Here is a 27141-nt window from a genome sequence, read left to right as displayed (position 1 = left end):
GGGTTCAGGGGTCCTCCTGCACTGCACCCCGTCCCCTGGTGGGAGCAACTCTCACTTCACTCCACAGGGTCTGACAGGAAAGGTTTCTTAGGCCACAGATGCCCAGTTTCTCCCAGGAGTGACAGCACCAGCTGTCAGAAGAGACAGTCCTGCCAACCCGTCCTGGGGAGAAGACCCCAAGGGGTGCCCCTCTGGGGTGTAGCTTTCCCCCTCCTCAGGCTGGCTGCCTTCCAGCTTTCCCTTCCCCTAGCCTCTACCTGCGGCCCCCGCCCCCACACCCCCGATTCAAAGCCAGCTCGGCTCCTCCCTCCTCTTTGTCCAGAGCAGAGGTGTCACCTGCCAGCTGTAGCACCAGGATCATCCTTTGCCCCTGGGAGCTATTCGGCTCTTGTTACTCATATCTAGCCTGAGTCTTCCTTTTGCACTCCCCCCACTCCATCACATGTTGCTGCTGCTGCTGCTGCGGGGTGTCCCACCCCCTCCTCCCGGGGGCCCCTCGAGGTTCCGCTCCCCCCTGCCCCGGGGATGGGGCATGGCACTGTCATGCGGGGTGGGGGGTGGGGGGGCTGATGCACTGCTGTGAGGGACATGGCCCTGCTGTCCTTGGGGCCATGGCCATGTGAGCATGTGGGGGGCCCTGGACACATATCTATTACCCCCTCCCCTCAAGCCCAGGGGTGTACACCAGAGGGGGGTACATACCTGTCGGTCCACTCCCACGGTCTGGAGATCCCCGGGGGGCGGAGGCCCGGCTGCTGCTCCGGGATGGCAGGAGGAGGATCTGCAGCCCGGATTCTGCGGAGGAGGAGCCCCCCTCCTCCTTCTCCTCCTCCTCCTGCCGCGATGGCCCGGGGGTGGGCTCCGGGGGGGCCCCCGGGGTGCGGGGCTTACCTCCGGGGCGGACTCCGGCTGAAGGGCCTGCTGGGGCTCGTCGGCTGAAGTATCAAGGGTGGCCGGAGGGGAGGAGGTGTGCCGGGGGCCCAGGATGTCCCTGAGCTCCCTGTAAAAGGGGCAAGTGACGGGGGCGGCCCCAGATCGGCCGGCCGCATCCTGGGCCCAGGAGTAACCCTGCCGCAGCTCCCTAACCTTACTCCTGACATGGTCAAGAGTGCGGGCAGGGTGACCCCAGGTGGCCAGGCCCACAGACAGCCGAGCGAACGCATCCGCATTCCGCCTCTTGCTCCCCATTACCTGGAGCACCTCCTCCTCGCTCCAGAGTCCCAGCAGGTCCCGCAGCTCGGCTTCCATCCAGGAGGGGCCCTGCTGCCGCTTCCCAGCCTGGCTGCCGGGCTGGCTGGCCTAGCTGCTTTGGCTCCCCTGGGGGGGGCTCCCCTGGGGGCGCTGGGGGGGCTGCCGGGCAGCCATGGCAGGTGCTGGCCCTGTTCTGGGTGGCTGAGGGACGTGCAGGCTGGTCGCGTGTCTAGGCTGCCGCCTGCACTTTCCCCCAGCTTCCTGCACAGGAAGGGAGTGGGAGGGGACCTTTAAGGGGCCGCTCCACGTGGCCACCATTGAGCTGAGGGACTGGAGAGAGCGTCTCTCAACCCCTCAGCTGATGGCCGCCATGGAGGACCCTGCAATTTCGACGTGGCGGGACGCGCAATGACTACACGGTCCCTACTTCGACGTTGAACGTCGAAGTAGGGTGCTATTCCTATCTCCTGATGAGGATAGCGGCTTCGATGTCTCGCCGCCTAACGTCGAAGTTAACTTCGAAATAGCGCCCGACACGTGTAGCCACGACGGGCACTATTTCGAAGTTAGCGCCGCTACTTCGAAGTAGCGTGCACGTGTAGGCACGGCTCATGTGTCAGCAATGCCCACACACCATGTATATAGGACAGACTGCAAACACTCTTTGACAAAGAATGACTGGATGTAGAAAAGACATCAAAAACTCCAAATACATAAACCTGTCAGCCAGCACTTTAATGGAGTGGGCCATTCTGTTAAAGATCTGAAAGTTTGTGTTCTATTGAAAAGGAACTTTAACAACTGTCTACAGAGGAAATGCTCAGAGCTAATATTCATATTATTCATATTCAACTTCAACACATTAACATGTGGTTTGAACAGGGACAGCAATTACCTGACCCATTATAAGGACTTTTTTACATACTTTGATGTTTTATCTAACTCTTAACCCCTCACCCGCCACCCCACCATTCCTCTGCTCTTCTGATTTGCCAACAATTTTTCTGATTTGTCAACCTGGATAACAATTTTTGGACCTGTGTGCTTTATATATGGAGTCTGTTCTAGTATGGCTATGATCTGAAGAAGTGGGTCTGCCCCACGAAAGCTCATCACCTAATAAATTATTTTGTTAGTCTTTAAAGTGCTACGTGACTGCTTTTTTGGTTCAGTGAATTGAAAATGTTTCCTCTGCAACGCAATTCAAGTGAGAAACAACAGATTCCACTAGGAATTACCTCAAGGTTCTTTTGTACTACAAATAGCTAAAACTAAACTGTCCCTTTCATGTCATTTAATTTTGAATAGTTTTGTTTTAAACTGAGGAACAAATGAAAGAAGAGTACAAATTTGTTAGAACGTAATGCCTTTTGTTTTTGTGATCAGCACTAGAGGGCGCTAGAATAAATGCTTTTTGAAACCAGTTTAATTTATACAGCTGTAATTTTCTCACTCGACAATTGACTGCTAGAAGAAATTTTGCAGGAGTGTATGTATCAGTTTTTTCCTCTTTATTAGATTTTTTTAATGTAAGAAAGAGAAAAATTAGTCCTCATGTAATTCCAAGGAGACAGCTGACAGACAGTAGATTTGAACGAATGTTACAAACTATTCTCTGTGTCTTCAAAATATTTTTAGTTTTGTATTTGCTTCAGCTGTATTTACCTCTGGAGAGGTGTTTTGTGTTCAACCTCTGGAGAAATGTATTCAAATATGTCTTACTAACACAGATGTTTGCAAGAGGTGAATGTAAAGCTTGTTGACTCTGTTACTCCCAGAAGATGAATTTTAAATGGCTTTTCTGAAAGTACCCACAAAAATACTCTTGTTCTGAGTACAAAGCTTATTCATTAAGGAAGCAGGAAAATGTACTATAGGATTTAAGGACCAACCCGCAACTAAGAACATAGATTGACTTTTTAAAAAAGGAAGTTGTGAAACAAATTACTCCTATAAGTGATTTTGACAAACAATTTAGAATAATAATAAATTTGGGAAAACCATGATCTGTTCATTGATGTATCACAAACATTATAAGAGGTGAAATTTATGTAATAAATTGTTATAAATTACTCATCCATTTTTAATTAATACATTTTAAAAATGCAAATATTTGTGCTGTCATAGCTTAGTATAATTACAGATCTTGTGGTTGTTAGCGTTTCTCTCCAAGGCCTAGCTCCTGGAGTCAAATGTTGTCATAAGAAATTCAGATTTTTTTTTAAAAGTAAGTTGGTAGCCTTTGTGGTTGCTTGAAAACTTGATCGAAATGCACCCTAAAGGGTTCGAAGTCAGAAGTCAAATAAAATGACCCTAATTTATCTTTAGTCTTATGATTTTTAAACTAATTTCACAATACTTTAAGATCCGACTCATGATTTTTGAATTCTCACGGTGGACAATATGGAATTCTAAGATAAAATTTATGTAGCTTTTATATCATCACCACAAATAATTACTGCACGTTGAACTTCTCTAATCTGCACTTTCTTGTCTGGCAACATCCATAATCCAGTATGATTTTAGTTAGCCGGACAACCATTTATCATGGGTGTGGCCAAGTTTCCCATAGTCCCATAAAGTATGTTTACAGTCACCAGCCCTGGCTCTCAGTGTCCTGTGCTGTTGTTTAGCTGTAATTTACCCCTAAATGTCTTCCAGCAACCCAGTAAGCAGTGCAAGCGTTGGTAATGTGCTCGAGAATATTAATCTCTCATCATCCAGAAAATTCTTTTGTTTGCCAATTGTCAGGTCCCAAGGGTGCCAGACTAGAGAGCTTCAACCTGTAGTTTAGAAAAATGATCACGGGGATGCTAACTTTGGTGTCATGCAGTTTCTCTAAAATATGTCCATGTATTATAATTTTGTATAATGGTCTTACATAGCCATGAGCTTTCCCATTGTCTGAAGATCCATATCTTAACTAATACTCACAAAGATTTATGCTTTTCGTGAATCAAGCAGCAGAAATATGCAAATTTGAGCAATAATAATGTCTAGATCGAGCATTTCCTGGCAATTAATGATCACATTAGGTAGAGTTGAGGATCCTTGAGTTTTATCTTGGGCTTGTAACTCAGCCATTCATTAACTGTTAGAAAATGCCCAACCCTTGCATTGCTTCATAAGCAGTATGAAAATAGAGCAGTTGCTTTGTTTTGTTGGAGTACAGACTAACATGGCTACCTCTCTGTTACTGTTCAACGTGAAAATAGAAATACTTGTCACAGGGTGGCTGACCACTGTAACTGAAGTAGGTCCCCTGTGCTAGAGCAGGTGTTCCCAATCTGGCTGCACCTGGTCTATAAAGGAAATGAGGAGGTTTGAGAGCTGGAAGGGAAAAGAACTGCCAGTGAGGCAGGAGGATGCAGGAAGCACGACTGCCCAATTCCCCTGTAACGGGAGGCAGGCAGGGCCCCAGATATGAAGGGAATGAACTGAAGACCTTGTTTTGTTAAGTTGGACAATAAAGCTGCCTAAAAGACTGTGAGCACGGCAGAGAGTTATCTGGGGAGAAGCCCTGGTTTACCACAATTTTTTTTTAAATTATTACTTTTTATATGTGTTAATTTTTTAAAAGTTAAGCTGTATATCACCACAGATATTGGGGGTTTGTTTTATGCTTTAGGAACTTTAATAAATCGTGGGTAAAAACAGTTCTTACCGTTATGCAGAATAAGTGTGTTCTTGTAAAGGAAAGCCAATTTTTAAACTTATGGGGGTTAACAGATGTTTGGCTACATGTGCTTGTTCTTTCTGCATGCTATGCTGATTCTAGCCAGATAGCCTATACCGCAGGCTCTAATCCAACTGCCCCATAAATCCACAGACTCAGTGGGTACAGAAGACGCATAGTTAGGTTTATTGTAGCCAAAGCAGGTGCCTAATATCCAGGCTTAATGGCTACAGGCACACTAATACGTGTGCCTGTTGCTTTGAGCTTGTTCAGTTCATGGTGGGACTTTCCATTAACCCCTGGGCCAGCCAAAGACACTCCCTCTGGGATACCATCTTATATATCAGTACAAACAAGTGTCCTATTGCCCTTTGACCTAATTAGTTTACTTTCTGACGTAGCTGGCCATCACTCACCACCTTGTACATCTCTATCCATCATACTGGGTGCGTTTACACTAGCCAGCTACTTCGAAATAGCCGACACAACATCAAAATGGCACACGTCGCGTCTACATGAGCCATGTGCTATTTCGACGTTGAAATTGACGTTAGGTGGTGAGATGTCGAAATCACTATTCCCATCTGAAGATGGGAATAGCGCCCTACTTCGATGTTCAACATCGAAGTAGGGCGTGTGTAGATGATCCACGTCCCGCTACTTCGAAATAGGGGGGTCCTCCATGGCGGCCATCAGCTGAGGGTTGAGAGACACTCTGTCCAGCCCCTGCGGGGCTCTATGGTCACTGCGTGCAGCACCCCTTAGCCTAGGGCTTCTGGCTGCTGCTGCTGCTGCAGCTGGGGGTCCATGCTGCGTGCACAGGATCTGCAACTGGTTGTCGTCTCTGTGGATCTTGTGCTGTGCAGGGCAAGTGTGTCTGGGAGGGGCCCTTTAAGGGAGTGGCTTGGGGCTTTGCTGACCCCTTATTTCGATGGGGAGCACTTGTGTGTGTGGACGCTCTACATTTCCTTCCAGGGTGGCTCCTTTCGATTTTCCCCATTGCTACCTTGACGTGGAACGTCGACGGCACCAGCCCTGGAGGACATTTAGATGATATGTGTCGAAGTAGCCTATTTAGATGTACTTACTTCGAAATAGGCTATTTCGACATAGTGTGCTAGTGTAGATGTAGCCACTGTCATTCTAAGCCAGGGATCTTCAATCAAAATAGCGAGAAGAGCCATTTTTTCAAATTCACTTACAAAATCAATACTTCAAGAGCCACAATACGTGTGTGTACAAGACAATCCTTAATAAATAATGTCAAACTGTACTTTTTGCAACCCCTTTTTTAAGAACAGCGCACACACACAATGATTTGTACCAGTTAGAAAGTTGTTACCCCCATCTCCAGTCTCTACCCACCCCAGCTGCAAATCCGCCCCCCATCCCCAAGCTCTACCCCCCCATCCCACAGCTTAACCCCTGTCAGTGCCAAATTGCCCCCCCATCCACAAGTTTAATCTTCCTCAGCTGCCCTGCCCACTGAATCTGGATCTTACTTGATCACCCTCTGCTCTTCCCCTACATGTGCTCTGGGTCTCCCCCACCCACATGCGCTCTGGGTCCGCTGCCTGCCCTCCCTCCCCTGGCTCTGGGTGCTCACTAATCTTCTGAGGCCAGAAAGTGCCTGCAACTTTCCCAGCCACTTCTCACCCAGTGATGCCGGCACTGGACTCACCAGGTCCCAGGGCCAGGCAGGGAGCTGGGCTGGGTCCTGGGATAGCTGACCTTGCACCACCAGATGCAGCTCGAGGCTCCAGCAGCTGCTGTGGAGCGAGGAGGAACTGGGGGGTGTCAGGCTGCTCCGGAGCTGACCCAATGGGTAGGGAAGCTATACTTGCCAGAGGCCTCCCCACACCTCTTTCTCCTTAGCATGGCTGAGCAGCTCCAGCTGCGGCAGGTATGGCTGCCCTCCCCCTTCTCTCTCCCCCAGTGTACAGTGCAGGTGGCTCCCTGCACTGCCCCCGCTGAAATAATGGAACTCGATTGAATTGGTTTAATGCTGACTGATAAACCAGTTTCATTTAGTTACATTATTTTAGTGGGGGCAGCGCAGGGAGCCACAAGATGAGGCAGCAGCAGCAGCAGTGCCCAGAGCCATAAGTGGCTCCTTAAAGAGCCACATGCGGCTCTGGAGCTGCGGGTTGCTGACCTTTGTCCTAACCTTATCTTTAGGAAGGGTCAGTGTGTTCCTGTTGTATTTTGGGTATGTGTTGGTCTAAAGGTGTTGTGGTACCATCCTTCCAAAATATGTTTGTGTGAATGGTGTGTACCTCACTCATCTTAGGAATGTGTGCTTTTTGCAATAGCAGCCTGTTCCTACCAGATTCTGTGAGCAGGACGTTCCTCTTGCATGCAGCCCTACTCAACTACCTCTCCGCAAAGCTTTGACCACTCCTTTATTTCAGGCCTCAGCCCAGGCCTGTGATGCAAGGCTTTATGTTTCAGGCCCTCTTCCTACAACACAGGTCCAAAACCTTCAGGCCTCAGTTCAGCAAGGTACTGAAATCCGTGCACGAGCAGGCTCACTAAAACACATGCTTAAAGGTGTTGTACATTTATGTAAATAACTTTCTGAATCAGGGCTCAGTCCTTACTCAGGCACAATTCCCCTTGTGGAACAAGTTTAAAACTGATTGCTGAACTGCATATCTAGTTTATTTAGTTACCATACAATATAGAATGGCTAGAGCTGCCTTACACTTACTAGAATTTTATACAGCTAGATGAGCTTAAGAAAGAGATGCTACTTATTTCAAATCAGATGATAAAACAGACTCATAGAAACTGTTATTCGGGTGAGACTGAACGTAACAGTCTAACTTTATGTCTATTATTTTGGTTCTTTTGTGGCAGATCTCTTCTGTTATACCAAACTGCAGCACAAAAAATAAAGCTTACAATTTCCAGCTTCAGAAATATAGCCCTATACTAACTGAACTAATGGAAAAATGAAGCTGTCAGTAGTAGCAGCAGCTCTTATGTCAAATCTTGGTCTTGCTGATACAAGATGGCCACAAGCTTGAGCCAGTCTGACATTCAATCTGAAATAGTAGCGATGAACCTTCAGGTACCAGCCAATATGTAAGCAAAACCACTTATCAGTACAGTGGCTATACAAATATATATTGCTGTACAGATTCTTCAAAATATCACTTCATTCCAGTGTGTTCTACCTGTGTACAGAAGGCCAGTGCTCCTGCATTATGAAAGCATCCTCTGAATAGGATCAAAGCACGGATGTTTATTAGCGATTTGAAATCTAACAGAATGAATGCCAGTGAAAATGAGGTAGGATCAGAGGCTAAAATAGGGAAAGACCAAGCATAAATTAATTAGACAAGGTAGATGTTTTCAAGTCAGCAGGGCCTGATGAAATACATCCTAGAGTACTCAAGGAGCTGACTGAGGAGTTATGTGAGCCATTAGCATTTATTTTCTAAATTTCATGGAAGATGGAAGAAATTCTAGAGGACTGGGAAAAGGCAAATATAGTACCAATCTACAAAAAAAGGAATAAGGACAGTCTGGAGAACTACAGATCGGTCAGCTTACCTTTAGTACCTTAAGATAATCAAGTAAATATTTAAGCAGTGGAGTTGTAAACAGCTAGAATATAAGAAAGTGATAAGTAACAGCAAGGGCTTGTCAGGAGCAAATCATGTCAAATGTACTTTATGGCTTTTTTTAACAGTGTAACAAGACTTGTAGATTAGGGGGAGCTGTATATGTGGTATAGGTTGCAGCTCTGAAAACCAGTGCTTTCTGGTCTGGAACATCCATGGTCTGGAAGGACCATGGATGCTCCTGGACCCAAGCCAGGGGCAACAGCCTTGGCAGACACGCTGGGGGCAATGCTGGCTGGGGCCAGAGCTGGCACCCCCCAGCAGCCCACAGGGGGCAGTGTGGGACCGGGGATGGAGCCTATGTCTCGGTCGGGGACAGTGCAGGGCTGGGGCCAAAGCCTGCTTCAGCAGTGCAGGCTGATACTGGAGTCCACCCACCCACACCACAGCAGCTGGGCAAGCAGCCAAGTGTGTGTATGGGGAGGGTGAGACAGACTGCCTGCTGGGAGCTTGGGGGCCCATGGCACCATCTCCCCTAGTCCAGTAAATTCTCTTGTTCAGGATAGGTTAGGTCCCGAACACGCCACACCGGGGGGTGCAACCTGTATATTTTGATTTCAGTAAAGTTTTTGGTAGAGTCTTGCATGACCTTCTCATAGGAAAATATAACTTAGATGCAGACACTAAAAGGCAGGTGCATAATTGGTTGGAAAACCATTCCCAGAGAGTGTTATCAGTGCTTCACAGTGAAACTGGAAGTACATAGCAAACAGTGTTCCACAGGGATCAGTTCTGGGTCTGATTCTAGGCAATCTTTTCATCAATGATTTAGATAATGACTGAGAGTGTACACACAACATAAGCTGCTGTGATGGAGTGGGGGATACCTGTGTGTGTGTGAGTGGCTCACAGAGGGTGTGAGGCTGGGCTGAGGGAGAGAGAGACAAAGGAGGGGGCCAGGCCCCAGCTCTGGGGGCCCCTCGGGGCCTCCTCTCCCCACAATGGATGGGACTGGCTGTCTCTGCCGGCTGTACTGACTCCTCTGTACGATGCTGTGTCCTGTCGGCTAATAAACCTGCTGTTTTCCTGCTAAGTAAGAGACTCTCCTGCCTGCGGACGGGGTGCAGAGCTTGGGGGACCCCAGAACCCCATCACACTGGTGTCAGGAGTGGGATGTTCTGCACCCTGAGGATGGAGCATCCAGCAGTAAGTGACTGGGGCCCCGGAAGAAGTGGGGCCTGCGAGACCCAGGTGTGCTGAAGGGCAGTGAGGTGCAGTTCCCCAAGGCGGAGGGGCCTGTGGCCGAACCCAAGCAACTGTGGTCGTGGTCCTCGAGAGGGGGTGTCACACCCGAGGAGGGGTTACTCCTGGGAATCTGTTGGAGTCGGTCCCAGAAGGTGGAGGGGCCGAGAGCCCAACCCCCAGGAACAAGTGACACCTGAGGAGGCTGACGCTGAATGAGTCCTTCCCAAGACAGGGTGCTCATGGTCCCTGAGAGCGGGTGTCACACTGAAGAAGGGGTTCCGCTGGGAGTCTGTTGGAGTCGGTCCCAGAGGGCAGAGGGGCCTACGGCCTAACCCCGGGCAGCTTGTGACCCACAAGGAGCCTGGCACACTGAAGGAATTCTTCCAGGAAGCGTGGGGTGCAGAGGGCATCAGCCTGAGAGCCTGCAACCACGCTGAGCAACTCCGCTGTGAAGTGGCAGCACCTGGAAACCGAATCAAGATTAAAGAAGCTGGACAAGGCAGCGTGGATGTGCAGTGGTGGAGCTGAGGGCTGGGGAGAATCCTACAGAGGTGAGCCTGGATCGGGGCAGGGAAGACTGCATGGAGCTCTGAACCGAGTGGCCTGCCGCAGCTCAAGGAGGGAAGGAGCGATTCCAACCCATCATCTACTAGTGGCCAAGACAGACCTGCGAAGAGTTTTCCAGGCCTGGGCCAAGGAAGGTGCCTGTGTGTCTGTGCAGGAAAGCAGCTGATCCACTGGGAATGGCAAGTTGTCTGTGAGAGAAGCTGCTCCACCTTCTGTGTGTGTGTGGAGACCAGCCGGGGGGCTGGGACAAAGGAGAGAATGTCTCCCATTGTCTGTCTGTGTTGAGCAGCAGCAGCCTGGGGAGAGAGCAGAGCCTGCATTTGGAAAAGGTGCCAATGAGGAAACTAGCCCATTGTCTGAGGAAGATTCCCCAGCCTGGGGTGGCTGGAGAAGGAACCACCAGAAAAGAGCGTTCCAGGTGTGACTCTGAATCCAGCCATGGGGGCTGGAGCAGAGGGAATGGCTCTGGGATGGGCAGTGGTATCCCTGATAAGGACACTGGTCCTTGGTGCAAAAAAAGTGCTTCTGGGGAAGTGAATCCTTTGCCTGAGCCTGTGGGGGCTCGAGATGGAGCCAAGATCCCAGAGCTGGATCTGAGGGCAGCTGAAGCCCAGATGGGAAGTGGGCCTGCCTCTGTGTCTCTCAGGGGGGATGATGCTTTAACTTGGTCTAATCCAGTTAGTATCATCAGGGAATCCCAGAGACCAGACGACTGTGGTACTTGTTCTTTGCCTGATGCTGAGGTGTTACTGGGAGAGGGTGAGAGGACTCTGTCCTACCAGAGTCATCCTCTCGCCAGGACACAAGAACAGACGGGCAATGGAGTTATGCTGAGTGATGAAGATAAAGGAGCTGGTAGCAGAAGGGAGGAAAGGGACCCTGACCTTCTCTCCGGTGGTACTGGCTGTCTGCCTGGAGGGGGATTACGTGGGAATCTGCCTAACGGGCCAGAAGTGATCCTGGGTGTAGGTGAAACCCAGGAGCTGGTTGTGGCTCAAGGGAGCAGTGCCCCCGTGGAGGCAGACAGGGGTGAGTTATTGTTTGGGAAAGCTCTTAAGGAGGAAAATTTCCCTAAAACTTTTCCTAACCCGTCTGTGGGGACTGCAGAAAATGGGAGTGAGGTGGAGGAGAGTGAACAGGAAAGGTGCTTGTCTGTAAGCACCAGAGCAACCCTTTGCCTGGGGAGAAGTTTGTTTCAGCTCCTGATGGCCAGGACCTGCCTGAGTGTGAAACCACTGGCTGTGCTCTGCAAGGGTCCAAAGCAGGCAGTGTAAAAGTTTCTCAGGAATTGGAAGTTGGTGCAAGTAAAGTAAAAACTATCAGGGAATGTGAGCAGCCCTGCGAGAACCAAGTAAAACAGCTGCACAGTCAGTCTCTGTAGGATGCAGGAGAGCACCAGCAATTCCCCATCTCCAAATGGTGGAAACACTTATATTCTCATACTGGATTCAACTTCTGATTCCATGGGGAGGCAGTCGTTGGAGGGGGAAGGACGAAGGAGCTGTGGACCTGGTGGGCCAGTAAGGGATAAACAGGGATTCCTTCATGTGGATTCTGCGTCTGGGACTCACAAAACAACTTTCAAAAAGCAGTTTGGTTTGCAAATTTCCAGGCTGGCTGGGAGGGGGCCGTCTCCCTGAGATCATCAATGGCCCAGCTCTCGTGAGAAGGGAGGGCACAGCCAGAGAGATCAGATTTCCACCCCAGGGGGCAAGGGAGAAGATTAGAACTTAATGGTGCTAAGAAAGGCCTCAGCCATTTATCCCCAAAATACCAGATTCTCAAGGAGGTGACACACAAGTTGTGGTCTACCAAAGAGCAACGTAAATGTACAGTTGCAATGGGTTTGTTCTGTTACTCACGCTAACTGCTGTAACCAAGGGGTGCTGCTACCAAAAGCTGTAGAATTGTACCATGCACTAAATGTTTGGAAAGAGCCATTTGACATGATGACATTGGTGTGGAAGCATGAATTGTATGTTGAAGGAGTCTGTAACTCTGAAATGTCACCATTGTTCCCTGTAACTAGTCTTGCAACCTCTGACATGAGAAGAAACATTCCAAACCTATTGTGTGGCATGAAAGGGGAAACTGAGGCACACAACCATTGTGGTGGTCTGGCTAAATGCCAAGGGTGGAAGCATTTGTACCTTCCGTTACTGGACTGTAACTGAATTCCAGACATTGGCTGGAGCAGCTGTATGGACTGGTGGTCAGATGGGGCAGGACCCAGACCACAAAAGACCTGTTTGATCTGTTGGTGCTGCAGCATCTGTATGGGCTCTGCCCGCCCGACTTGAAAACGTGGCTGACGGACCGGGGCCGAAGCAGGGAGACCAACCAACCCAAGGGAACTAAAGGGACTTGCCCGGCTGCATCACATGAAAAGGGCCAAGACCAAGCTCCTGACGTGCAGCCTCCCCCAGCAGGACTATAACGTGGAGGTGGTGCACATCAAGGGGAGCACTGAGGGTACAGCTGATGCCCTGTCACAAGGGGAGAGCCCCGAACTTCCCCAGGTCACCAGTTGAGTGACCCCGCTCAGTTCGGTCTGGAAGGGGGGAGAGATGTGATGGAGTGGGGGATACCTGTGTGTGTGTGAGTGGCTCACAGAGGGTGTGAGGCTGGGCTGAGGGAGAGAGAGACAAAGGAGGGGGCCAGGCCCCAGCTCTGGGGGCCCCTCGGGGCCTCCTCTCCCCACAATGGATGGGACTGGCTGTCTCTGCCGGCTGTACTGACTCCTCTGTACGATGCTGTGTCCTGTCGGCTAATAAACCTGCTGTTTTCCTGCTAAGTAAGAGACTCTCCTGCCTGCGGACGGGGTGCAGAGCTTGGGGGACCCCAGAACCCCATCACAGCTGCTTACCAAGCTGGGCAGTCTGGAAAATGTCTAGCAGCAGTATCAACACTTCCACTGCTTACTGGGCTCTTAGAAGACATTTGGGGTAAATTACAGTTAAATAACAGCACGGAATACTGAGAGCCAGGACTGGTGGCCATAAACAAACTTTATGGAACTGTGGGACTCTTGGCCACTGCCATGATAAGTGGACATCTAGCTAACTGAAATCATGTGGGACCACAGATGTTGCTGGACCACAAATGTTGCTGGACCAGAGAGGTTCAACCTGTAATATGTACTATTAAATAGCATTTTTTTTCATTTACAGTTATACCGTTCACATTTTTGTTTGAAATTCAGTGGATTTCTGTATGTGGTCTTATTCCTCATAAACCCGCAGTGCCTGTTATGAGACCCTATATCATAACTACATACTTTCTTGATCAGCTTTATCAGCTACAGAGCAAACAATATATTTCTGAAATATGATACATGAGCTATTCCTTTTTTATTCTTACTGTACAAAGAAATAATAAGCTCATTGCAGCCTTTTTGTTTTGGTCCCTGGAGCTTATTTGCTTGCATGCGAGGCAGGAAAGAAATTAAGATTGGTCATGTGGCATCCCATGTTCTGATCTGCATTGCAGATGAAGAAAAGCAGATGATATGCCTGGCATATTAGCTAAAGTTTTCAGATCAGCTAAGTAATCAGTTGATTTCTCTGAGCTGCTGAACCGCCTAAGTGTCATTGGAAGTCACTATGAATTTTGCATATTGAACACATCTGAAAACCTGCTTATTTCTGTGTTTCTTGGACCCTCCCATCTTTCAGGGTTCCAGAGCGTGGTCTCTGTGCCAAGCACAAGTGTCCACACTGCAAATAAACATCCCTTTAGGCTGAGCCCAGCAAAGCCTGAGTCAGCTAGCACACACCAACCATTGTTATTTAGCTGCAGTGTAGATATACTGCCACTGTCATATCGTCTGACCTGATACATCCTGTTTCCTGCATTCCAGCGACACACAGGTGGAGTGAAGCTGGTTTATCAGCCTTCCAGATGATTTTTTCAGTTGGCTTAGTTGGTTTTCGTGGCAAATTTCCCTAGGCAGCTTGTTAAGCCATCTTCATAGCCCCTTGGTGTGTCTGGAATGGCTGTGGGCAGGGCCCTACCAAATTCATGGCCATGAAAAACATGACATCTGGTCTTTTGGGTGTTTCTACCCTATACTAATGTCACAGGGGACATTAGTGTTTTTCAAACTGGGGTCCTGACCCAAAAGAGAATTGCAGGGGTGCTGCAGATGGCACAATTTACAGCAGTCAGATGAGTGTCCTGCGTTCCCTGTAAACTATACACTTGTGTGACCATGCAGGAGAGAGTCACATGGCACTCAGCTGATTAGCTGAGTTCCCACAGCTACGTGTTTTGTTCCTGCTGGTGGTGCATGTTCACACACACCGTGGTGCACATAACCACTTACTCTGCACAGGGATGGAAAAACCTGCACATGACTGGAAAAGATTAGACTGAACATTGACTGGGGGAGCCTAAAAATACTGCCAGTGAGGAATAAATGCTTTGAACAAAGGGGGTTAGTGATAGGTAAACTCAACCTAAGAGCAGAACTGAGCTGCAAACAACCTGTATTTAGCAGTCACTTGAAATTCAAGTAATCCAGTTTGTTCTCTGTTTTTCCCATGACTCCTAAAGAACGTAGTGAAAGTGAAATGGCACCAGCCCCAGTGTGGAAAGAAAAATGGAAAAGTGCAATGTAGATGTATGAGACTTGTTCAATAGTGCAAATATAACCAAAGCAACTCTACGTAACAGGTGAAATGTAAGTTACAAATTCAAATGTGGAACATCAATAGAAAAGGCACTATATAAACATGGTGTAAATCAAACGGCTCGTGGCCACATGGAAGTTAGATCGGTTTCTCCTTCCTTCGGTGATCTGTAGCCTGAAAATAGGTTTTTGACTCAAAATATAAAGCATTTTCCAGGAAGCTCTTAAAGTACACTTCTTTTGCAGCAACTATAGTAGTCATCTTTCCTGTGATGCTGGGAAGCAAACCACAATCAATCAACTTACATAGGTTGTATTGGCTAACTTCCCAAAAATCTATGGAGGAGTAGAATTATACAGCATAGTTTTCTTTGAGCTTGAAATAGAGATTTATTCTGAAGAATCAATTTCAGTTATAAAAGATACAAGTAGGCACCTATTTTCTCTGTACTCTTTGTTTTGATTGCACACAGTCTATAGTTCCTATATTCATTTGAAAGTCACACTTGGCTCGGTCATCATAGCAATTAGTGTTTTAATTTACAAGAGCCAGGAGAAAGAACACATCAGAATGCAGGGACTTGTTCTCCTGAGCAGCATCTTCCTTCCTTGATCCTGAGTCAATGAAGCTCAATTACCCAGGTCTGTTGTAGCATTTGCTCAGCTGCTTGCCTGTTCAGTTGCTTGTCTGTTTCTGCACAACGCTGCAGAGAATCGGTTATGGGAACTGCTATTTACAAGCTATCAAGAAAAATCAGGTTTCAAGTGAAGAAAACACAAATATCAGGTAGGGACTATTCACATAAATCAATGATTGACATTCTCACAATTTACCACAAAAGCAAAAATACATGTGGTCTCAATTTCACATAATTTAAAGAGTTTATTGAATTGCTTTTTTCGTCAACTTTAGGCTGTTGAATAAGGCAACTTGAATCTAGTACTGGAGTGAAATTCTAAGTAACATAAAATGTTAGATTTTTCCTCAGCAACTGACAACATAATTTTTAAAAGGTATTTGTATGTTTAATAAATATCTACACATTTTCTTTTGCATTTTAACTTACAATACCTGTGAGATAAGAAGAACAGTTTTCAGTATACCTCACTTTTACAACAGTTTTATTGCAGAAGACAGACTTAATACCCTTACTGATTAATTTGAGCAGGCTTTTTTAAAAGAGTCAATGAATGTTTATTTTTGACCAATACATGTTAAATGTCTTGATTTCTTCCAGGGCAACAGACATTTCAGATGCCGTTAGAAAGGAATACCAGATTCTGCTGTTTCTAAGCAGAAGTCCATTAGTAATCGACATACTGATTTTAGAAGAGCAGACGGTTTGTTTGTTTGTTTGTTTTTAAGTTCAGATATTTCAGGAGTGGGCATTTCAGTAAAGGGTAATGCAATAACTATAGTCCTCTTTAGTTTGACGGTACCTGTGCCTCTGCTGCACATTTGTAGAATCTGTAGAATCTTGTTTTTTAAATAATTGAACTGCATGGGTAAAATGGCCTAATTGTGTTATTGCCATAGTAGAGGTAATCTTTTCAGTCTCACTCATTAAATTTACATCCAGTCTGTTAAAAAATCTGTTTTATGACAGAAAGCTTTAATTGGATTTACAGAGATGAAGCTTTTATGTTTTCTGCAATTATGTCTCTGAGAGTCAGGGAGGAAGTTATGGGCCTGTCTTATAAATGACATTAAGGTACACAGATTAAAATGAATTATAAATAAGAAACAAAATAGCACCGAAAGAGACTGTTTCCTAATTTCATTAGTTAATCCTGTCTTAGATTACTATTTAACCAACACACTGTTGCCTAATATGATTTGTCAAAAAGATTGTATATAAATAATGGGAATATACTCTGTACACACAAAACTGACATAAAAACATTATTAAGGTTGCAAAGTCAAGCACTCAAAAAGGTAGGAATGCCAGTGCTACCTTAATTTGATTCCCCTCTCCAGCCTTGTATAATTACGTGATCACATGCGCTTGTCTACGCAACACAACAAAATAACTTTGAAGTTGAGTTGTATGTTGAAGTAAGCAACTTAGAAGTAGAGCATCTGCACACAAAACGCACCCTCCCTTACTTCGAAGTAGGTTTTCCCTACTTCGAAGTTAAACGTCTACACACAGTTAGTCCCTACTTGGAAGTAAGGGGCCAGGAAATGATGCAGGCAGGGGTTGCATGGCCGACAAGCCCTTCCGGGCTCCCAGCCCGCCAACCCCTTAAAGGGCCCCTCCCAATACCCACACCCTGCACGTGCTAAGGACTGCCAGGCTGCAGACAGCAGCAGAATATGTGCTGGGGAGAAGAGCCACACACCATGCCTGCTCACACCCTGGCCAAGGTCCTCTCCACCCTGGCCAGCCTGCTGGCCATGCTGGTTGCCCTTCTCTTCCAGCGGCACAGCTATGTCACCTGCATGGGGCCTAGCCTGCAGGCCCTGGCCATGGCACTGCTGCCCCTTCCCTGGGCCCCTCCGATCCGATGTCAGTGGGCCTTTGCCACCAGCATCAAGTGGTGGGACTGGCTGGTGCTGGAGGACTGGGATGAGGAGCGGTGGCTGGGGAACTTCAGAATGAACCACCAGACATTTGAAGTCCTCTGCCACTCGCTCGCCCCAGTCCTCCAGCACTGGGACGCCTGGATGCATCCAGCATTCCCAGTGTGGAAGAGGGTGGCCATTGCACTATGGAGGCTGGCCACCCCCAATAGCCTCTAGTCCGTTGGCTACCAATACCACATCAGCAAGGCCACTGTCAGAGTGGTGGTGATTGAAGTAAGTCTGGCGTCCACCACAGACCCACCCTGGGAAGGGGGCTACTGGGCAGGGGGGCCTCCCAGTCAGGCGTTTATGGACATTCTTCCTTCCCGCCCCTCCTCCCTCCCCGGCAGGTCATCTGAGCCATCAACAGGGTGCTCCTGCCATGTGTCATGACCCTGGGGGACCTGGGTGCCGCCCTTGCTGGGTTCATAGACCTGGGCTTCCCCAGTTGTTTCGGAGCTCTGGACGGGACTCACATGGCAATCCGGGCTCCAGACCACAGTGGGGGCATCTACATTAACAGGAAGGGGTACCACTCGGTGGTACTCCAGGCCCTGGTGGATGCAAGGGGCCATTTCCTGGACATGTGTGTTGGGTGGCCGGGCAGCGCCCGTGATGCCAGGGTGTTCTGGAATTCATGGCTGGGATGCTGGATGCAGGAGAGCACATATGACCCCCTCAGGAGCTCCTGCTCGGGGAAATCATGATGCCCCCTACATCGTGGCCGGCACTGTGTACCTGCTGCACCCATGGCTTATGCAGCCCTATACCAGACGTACCATGCCAGCCCAGGACGCCTTTAATGGTCATCTCAACTGTACCGGGGCACAGGCAAGCAGGCGTTTGGGAGGCTGAAAGGGAGGTTTCACAGCCTCCTCAAAAGGCTGGACGTTAGCCTTCCAACTGTCCCTGCAGTCATTGCTGCCTGTTGTGCCCTCCACAGCCTTGTGGAGGGTCGGCAGGATCCCTTGATCCAAGGCTGGGCCACAGACCAGGGGGCCAGCTCTGAACAGCTGCCTGCTGCCCTGTGCCACGAGGGATGAGGTCAGGATCTGGGAGGCCTTGTGCCAGGCCTTCGCCCAGGGCCTTCCCTGACCCTCCCAGCCACGCTCCGCACCGCGGGACCCCCACTCCTCTATCCCTCATGCTCCCCACCTCGCCGCTCTCCCACCAAGCCGGATCAGGGTGGGAACCAGAAACTTTACTATTGGAGGAATAAACAATTTTGGCAAAACAAAACAGAACAACGTGTGAAACTATTTTCAGTGCAGCAGGGGAACAGTCCACAGCACGGAGGCAGGGGGCAAAGTGGGGAGACTGAACTGGGCAGGGGGCTAGGTGGGGAAAGGTTCAGTCACCCAGGGGTGTGGGGGTCCGGGGCCTGCGTTGGCCATGTCTGCTCCTATCACCCTGCATCTGGGGCCCCTGTGGGGCTGCAACAGGGCCAGGACCACAGGGAGATAGAGCTGGGGTGGGGGTGCCGTGGGCTCAGCCTCCACGGGGTTTGTGGGGTGTGGGGGGCCACTGGGGCTGGGCCAGGTGGGCCCACCTCAGCCAGCAGCCGCTGAGCGAACTCCACATGGGTGGATGGCGACAGGTCTGCCAGGAGGTGTGTGGCTGCGGGAGGGGCTGCTGCCAGAGGAGTGGCTGCAATGGGGGCAGCTGCAGGCTGAGCTGGCGAGGGGGTGGGTGGTTGGGAGAGGTAGGTGGCCAAGGCCTGGCCCATGGTGTCCAGGCTGCCAGCCAGCTGCACCCACACATCCCACTCCATCACCAGCCAGTCCTGGAGCACCCCAGTCATCTCCTGCATGACTGCCCAATTAGCGGCCACCTGCTCGTCCTTCCAGTGTTGTCTGCAGGAGGCTCTGCCATGGCTGCGGAGGGATGCAGGTTGGGGCAATGGGGCGGCCTCCTGGCCCCCTGCAGCTGTGACCTGCTCTAGTGCTCTGTGGCGCCTTCCTGACGATGGACCTGCGGAGACAGAAGGGGATGGGGGACGTGTTAGTTCTGGGTCCCAACCCCGAGGGAGCCAGGGCCCCTACTCCACTGGCCCCCACCCTGCTCTTCTGCTGCCTGATGGCCCGTGAGACCCATGGGATCCCAGGTGTCCAGAGGTTCCCTCTTGGGGAGGGTCGACCTGTGTTCCCTCCCCTTCCCCCATCTCCAGGCATGTGGGCTGCACAGCTGTTTTGGGGGTGGGGGCCCATCCCTGTCCCTGGCAACATCCTGCTCATCCCGTACATACTGGCTGAGACCTCCTGGGGCTCGGGTGAGGTTTGGCTGGAGGAGGCTTAGTTTGGTGTCCCAGAAAGGAGGGCGATGACGTGGGTCCTGTCGCTGGAGCCCTTGCCATTGCCCTGGATCTCATTTGGCCACTCCCCGTGTGGGGGGCTCACGGTGCTGGAGGGGCCCACCTTGTCATCACTGTCCATGAGGGGGAGAGGACTGGCGGTGTCCACCAGATGCTCTGGAGTGGCCACCTTCCTCGGCCCCAGGAGCCTGTGCAGCTCCTGGTAGTGGGGGCAGTGGATGGGCCATGCACCCGACCAGTTGGTAGCATTGTGAGCCTTGCTGTAGGCCTGGCGGAGTTCTTTAACTTTTATCTGCACGCTCCTGCCAGTGCGGTCGGGGTGGCTTCAGGCAGCAAGGCTGCTGGCCAGCTGGTCAAAGGCCTCTGCATTCCTCTGCTTGGTGCCGGTTTGGCAAAGGACTTCATCCTCTCCCCACAGAGCGAGGAGGTCCTTCAGCTCATCCTTGGTCCATGAGGGTCCCCTTCTGGCATAGCCCCAGGCACTGTGAACCCTTAGACTCCTCATATGCAGCCCGGGAGTGCCAGGAGGGTCCTGTTGTGCTGCCATGGTGGCCGGGGGTGCGGAGACGGGCTGGTGCTTTGAGCAGGGGCAGTCCGAGCGCAAGCTCATGCTGCCCCTGCTTGTAGCACAGTCTCAACTTCCGGCCTGGGGTTGCCAAGGAGCTGTTTCCTTAAGGTGGCCAGCAGGGACCATAGAGCTCTGCCTGAGCTGGCCAGACTGTCTCCCTCCTGCAGGGGGGCCGCCTCCTTGGCAGACCCATTACTTTGAAGTAAGGAGTGCAGAGCGTCTACACACACCTAACTTCGAAGTAAGCCACTATACCATGACTTCAAAGTTAGCCTCCCTTACTCCTAAGTTAACACTGAAGTAAGGAAAAGTGTGTGTAGACGTTCTGCATGCAACTTCAAAGTAGCAGCTTACTTCAGAGTTAACTTCCAAGTAAGTTTGTAGTGTAGACGCAGCCATACCATTTTTCCATCAGATGAGCCCTGCCTCAATCAGTGCACTGAATAGATCATACTCACTAACTGAGCATCTGTTTAATGTTTTTTTTTTATTCTTGTTATTCATGAATGTGGGCTTTAGGACTGATTGAATGGTACTCATACCCTATTCTTAAGAGAGAATTGGTAACTTCCTCATGGGCTTTGTCATGCTGCTCATCACCATGGTGTTTCAGTTCTTCACAGACACTAATAATTTTGGGTTTTCACAATGCACCTGTCTAAGAAGGGGTCATATCTAATATTACAGATGGGGAACTGAAGCACAAACTGTGTAAGGTCAAAAGTCTCCATATATTTTGGTTGCCCAACATGAGACACATTAGCTAAAATGGAAAGTGGTGTGAAAAACTTAACTATAGTTGGCATTACCAGTTTTGTTATAGATATGAAAACAGCAAATGCTGCAATATTTCTGGATGTTTTACAAGTAGCGTACAAATAAATATATGTCCGAGGGCAGAAAATTGAAACCTGATGAGCCTTCCATCAAAATAGAATTATGTTCTATATACCTGTTATTTATCTAAACATCCAGTAGTGGTCATAGCTGATCTTTGTGAGCCAGAAAATGAGGTTTATGCATGTAGAGGAGGTGACCTGGGGTGGGCACATTCTCTGGGGCACACAGGCCTCTGCACCTCCTTGGAGTCAATGGGCTGCCTGTCTTTGGGCAGCCCACGTAGTCTTCTAGAATCTAGTGCCCTTTAATGGGGCAGCAAACCTTCACAGTCTCTAGTGAGCCCAGGTGCTGGCTTGGGGTGGGCCAGCAGTACTCACAGTTTGTGTCTTAGAGAACAAGAAGTAGTCCTGTGGCACCTTATAGGCTAACAGATACTTTGGGGCATAAGCTTTTGTGAGCAAAGACCTGCTTCATCAGATGCATGAGTGGGGGAGTGGTTTCAGAGGGTTATTTAAAGAGTGGTATTAAAGTATTTAAATACCCCTCTGAAACCACCCTCCCACTCATGCATCTGATGAAGTGGGTCTTTGCCCACAAAAGCTTATGCTCCAAAATATCTGTTAGTCTATAAGGTGCCACAAGACTTCTTCTTGTTCTCGAAGCTACAGACTAACACGGCTACCTCTCTGATAGTTTGTGTCGTAGTGGACCAGACAGTCCCAGGGGTTGGCCCCAGTGCAAGGCAAAATAACCGGTGCACTGGTTGTGTACCTTGAGGCAGGGAAGGGAGTCGTGATGCAACCTCCCTCGGGGAAGAAGGTAGAGGGGCACAGGCCCACCCATTCCACTGTGCCCCGGCCCAGTGCCCTAGCAACAGCTCCCATGAGGAGCTGGTTGGTGGGGATCCAGACCGCAACACACTGACGTGCTCTGGTGAAGCATCCCCGGGGCCATTTCATACCTCAGTTTCCATTGGCACAGGTCCCCAGTCAGGGTCCTCAGGATAGGTAGCCATGGGCAACTCTGGCCAGTCGGGCATCTCCTTGTCATTTGGGTAGCAGACTGGAAGCAGAACCTCAGGCTTCATTAGGTCAGAGGGTTCTGGGTCACTGGCAGCGGGTAGGGTCCTAGGCTTTGGCCGGTCCTGGTCCTGGGGGTGACCAGTGGTTGGGGGAGTGTAGGCAGGTCTGGGCCCTCAGGGTAGCTGGCAGTGGGCAGGCTCACTGGCTCATGCTGGTCCTCGGGGTGTGGGGTTCGCTACAGGTCCGAGGGCCCTGGTATATCTGGAAAGTCTGGGTACTAGGCCAAAGGCAGACTTGGCTGAGGCCTGGTTTGGTCAGGGTGGCTGGCCGGGGGCTCTCACCAGCCTGGTTGCCTGGAGCAGGCCCTTCAGCTCCGGCTCGCAGGAGCCCAGTCAGAAGCCTCTGCTCTGTTTGGAGGCCGACCTTTGACTAAGCCCCAGGCCCCGCTTCTGGCACTTCCAGTACCAGGTGTGGCTCACTGTGGGATGGGGCACAGGTGTTCTGGGCCTTCTCACCAAGGCCTCTGGGAGTCCCCCTGTGTCTCTGAGTTGGGGAAAGCCATTGTACCTCACTACAGTGAATTACTTTCAAATGCACATTTCTGATGTGGTAATAACTTTACCACACAGAGTATCTGGGACTTGGTTTATGTTTGTTATCCAGCTATTAATATGAATTTATTTATTCCTAAAGGGCACTAAAGCTGAGGTTTTCTAAAACCTTTTATATGAGCTTTTGAGCTGCAAAATTTTAAGTGTTGTTGTATTCATTTAACAGACTAGTAAATCGAGTTTAAATTGACTTGCCCAATATCATACGGAAAATCAATGGCAATGTCAGGAAAAACATGCTGGAAACTTGACAAAATCCCCTGTTCTGTTTTTGTACTATATCTCCCCTCTGGTATTTTAAATGACAGTAGTTAATGATCCCTAGCACATACCATTTTCAGACCCCAGTTCTCTTTAGAAAAGTGAACTACTTTATTAACCACATTTTACAAATGGGGAAATGGAAACTCAGTGAAATTAAATAATTTTCCTAAAGTCACACAAGAAATTAGTGTAAAAAGATCTGGTTTCTGTTGCTGATTCTAACCCCCAGGCTTATCTCCTATCTGTGGGACCACACTGTCTCTGACAGGTATACTGAATAGTTTGGAAATTCATAAGTTGTCTAAACATAGAGGCCATGTCTACTCTAGCAAGTTCTTTTGAAATATTTTTTGAAAGAAGGAGCTCTTTCAAAATATTCAGCAGAGTGCCTACACACAAAAAGCGCTCTTCTGAAATTAAATGTAAAGAAAGCGGTGCTCCTTTCAGAAGTGCTCTTCAACTCCCATTTCAGGAAGAGTGCCTTCTTTCGAAAGCTTCTTTTGAAAGAAAATGTGTATAGATGCTTTGTGGGCCCTTTTGTTCGAAAGAGCAGTCCTCATGGCACCTGATTTTTCTATCCATGGCCCGTTCTTTCAAAAAAGTGGGGGCTGTGTGGATGCTCTCTTTCGAAAGAACACATCACTGTTTTGATCTGCTTTTTTGTGTGTGGATGCACTCCTGTCGAAAGAGGTTTTTTCAGAAGAGGTCTTTAGGAAGGAGCTCTTTTGAAAGATCGCAGTAGTGTAGATATAGTCAAACTGTTTAAATAGCTTACAAATTTCACTTTGCAGCTTATTTTGTGGGAGGGATTTTTAAAAAAAATATATCATACATTACAGTAAAACATTCTATTTTGGAAAGAGATGCACTTGCATGCAGACTCTAGTTAGCATAAAAATGATTTGCATTACTGTCCAAGGCTATGTCTACACTAGCACACTACGTCGAAATAGCCTTGACGTAAGAGCATTGAAATAGGCTACTTTGACGCGTATCGTCTACACATCCTCCAGGGTTGGTGCCATCGACGTTCAACGTCGAAGTAGCGACAGAGAACGTCGAAAGGAGCCACCCCGGAGGGAAATGCGGAGCGTCCACACACACAAGTGCTCCTCGTCGAAATAAGGGGCCAGCAAAGCCCCAAGCTGCTCCCTAAAGGGCCCCTCCCAGACACACTTGCCTTGCACAGCACGAGATCCACAGAGCTGACAACCAGTTGCAGGCCCTGTGAACACAGCATGCGCCCTGAGCTGCAGCAGCAGCAGCAGCCAGAAGCCCTGGGCTAAGGGCTGCTGCGCGTGGTAACCATAGAGCCCCACAGGGGCTGGACAGAGCATCTCTCAACCCCTCAGCTGATGGCTGCCATGGAGGACCCCACTATTTTGAAGTAGCGGGACACGGCTCATCTACACACGCCCTACTTTGACGTTGAATGTCGAAGTAGGGCACTATTCCCATCTTCGGATGGGAATAGCGATTTCGATATCTAGCCACCTAACATCGATTTCAACGTCAAAATAGCACACAGCGCATGTAGACGCAACGTGTGCTATTTCGACGCTGTGCTGGCTACTTCAAAGTAGCCGGCTAGTGTAGACACACCCTAAATATCTTTTCTTTATAAATCTTTCTATATATCTTTCAGATTGCAGATATACATGTCACTCTCACTGCCGAGATCTGGTGCATCTGGACTGTCAGCAGAATGGAAAATTAATGGAATGTATCTCCATATGTGACAAGTTTGATCAAACCAATGACAGTCAGGTAATATGCTTTTCAATTGCCAGTTATTTATACAGAAGCTTTTTCCTGTTCCACCCATCTGTTCAAGATTAAAATGACAATTCTGTAGCTGACACTTTCCTACTAAATCAATACAGAATAAATGTACCAGAAATCCTATGGTGCTGGAGGTATTATATTTTGGATAAGAAATGAAGCAAAGGGCTTGGCCATTTGTGTTAAAGATTCAACTCACATTTTGTTGCAAAAGAGTAAGGGTTTCAATTCTTCCTTTGTGATCATATTCCGACTTGGGAAATTTCATGTTTGCTTATGTAGATTGTCCTCAAGTTTTAAGTAGATGTGTAAAGCTTTTCCATTCTTTTCCTTAAGTGTTGTGTTTTGATACTGCTTGCTTTCCACCTGAGGAGGGTCTCAGATTAGTGTTTTTCTTTCTACTTTTGGTACACTTCAAAAGAAACAGAAGAGTTTTTCTCCTCCCCTGAAAAGGCGAGGAGTTTACACCCTATGACTAATACACTTTACTGCATGTGTACACACACGTTCTGTCTGTCTGACTCTATAGCTAGGGCAGATAGCACCACTAGTATTAAGATTACCCAACACTTCCTTTGATAAGACCCCATTTTCAGCTGACTATAGCCTTCCAAAATTTTAACTCTGTGAGCAGAAATTTCACATTCCAGGTCATTGCCTCAGTTTAAATAATTTTTTAAAATTGTATTATTATTTGTGGTGCACTCAAGCTTTGGGAAAGGGACTTGAAATTTGTCAGGGAGTAGCCTTTGTATCAGGGGTCTGCCATTTGCCATCGCTGTGAAAATATACCCGAATTTGGCCAAGTGATTAAGCAAATGGCATGAGGTTTGTCAAATGGCAGTTCATACATGCTTAATAGAGACTTTTTACATTTTGACAACTAGGTACCCTCAATAGTCTATCCTCATGGACATGCTCTAGCCTGGGGCTGAGCAGGACTTTTTTTTCTACAGATTTAGGTCTGGGTGACCGCAGGCCATGCTACATCTGGACATCTGACCTGAAAACAAAGAGCCTGTCATGCTTATATTCTCAAGGACTTCCTATTCTTGCTTTTTACATGAATGTTGAATAGTAACAGAGAGATAGCCATGCTAGTTTATATACTATCAAAACAAAAAAGCAGTCCAGTAGCACTTTAAAGTGTAACAAAATAATTTATTAGGTGATGAGCTTTCGTGGGACAGACCCACTTCTTCAGATCATAGCCGTACCAGAACAGACTTGATATTTAAGGCACAGAGAACCAAAAATAGTAATCTATGTTGACAAATCAGAAAAATTATTATCAAGGTGAGTAGATCCTTCTGCCCCTCTACTCTCTGATTTGCTTACCTAGATAATAATTTTTCTGATTTGTCCACCTTGATTACTATTTTTGGTTCTCTGTGCCTTAAATATTGAGTCTGTTCTGGTACGGCTATGATCTGAACAAGTGGGTCTGTCCCACGAAAGCTCATCACCGAATTATTTTGTTACTCTTTAAAGTGCTACTGGACTGGTTTTTTGTTTTGCTTGTTCCATGGGCTTCTTATGTGATCTAGTCAAATACTGTAGCCAGAATTTTCATTAGTGGTCACTGATTTGTCATTTTCTGGATGCTAGACTTTAGACCTTGGGGTCTGATCTGCAGCACTACTGAAAACTCAGAACTACAAATGAACTTAAGGGGAGCTCTACATGTAAAGTGCTATATAATGCTAAATAGTCTAAAAAAATCAGGTCTGAGGTGCCTCAGTTTAGCCACCCAAATTATATGGACAGTTTTGACTTTAATATCTCTGTTCTTTAGTTCCTCAATCTGTAAAATGACATAATACCCCCTTACTCCACAGGCACATTGTGAAAACATACTCATTAATGTTTGTTAAGTACAAGGGTACTATAGCAATGAGCACCAGGGAAAAGCCCATGAGGAAATAATAGTTCTGTCTTTACAGGAGGGTGTGAATAAAACCTGGGACCACCTGTTGAACAAGAAGAAAACAGAACATTGAATAGTTTCTCATTGAGTGACTACAGATCAGTGAATGAGTCCTGTGTAAAAAAAATACCATGTGATTACATAATTATTGCATCATAATGCATATGCATGGAGGGAAAGTGGCAAATTAAGGTTGCAGAGGCAGCCTTGATCCTGGCATTTCTTAACTTTTTCAATGGTTGACTTTGCATTGAAATAATGTTCTTTCAACATAATTTTGTTTTCTGTGTATAATACACACACAAGACAGAGGAATATTTGATTCTTTTGTATGATGCACCTTATCCTTAATAGAAGGTATGTGGCTAGGAG

The 27141-nt window shown here is 48.1% G+C and overlaps 1 protein-coding gene across 2 annotated transcripts in view; it reads left to right on the top strand.

The window, feature by feature from the left end:
- The window catches only part of RASSF3 (Ras association domain family member 3), a 198510-nt gene that overhangs the window by 39777 nt on the left and 131592 nt on the right, over positions 1–27141 (top strand). For both annotated transcript variants that reach the window (XM_075013607.1, XM_075013598.1), the window contains exon 2: positions 24706–24827. In XM_075013607.1, the coding sequence (XP_074869708.1) occupies positions 24706–24827 (122 nt within the window). The remainder of the gene's footprint in view (positions 1–24705; positions 24828–27141) is intronic.

This window comes from Carettochelys insculpta, chromosome 1 (assembly GCF_033958435.1).
Source record: "Carettochelys insculpta isolate YL-2023 chromosome 1, ASM3395843v1, whole genome shotgun sequence".
Classification (NCBI taxonomy): Eukaryota; Metazoa; Chordata; order Testudines; family Carettochelyidae; genus Carettochelys; species Carettochelys insculpta.
Note: the sequence above shows the minus strand (reverse complement) of the source record. Positions and strands in the feature narration are given on the sequence as shown.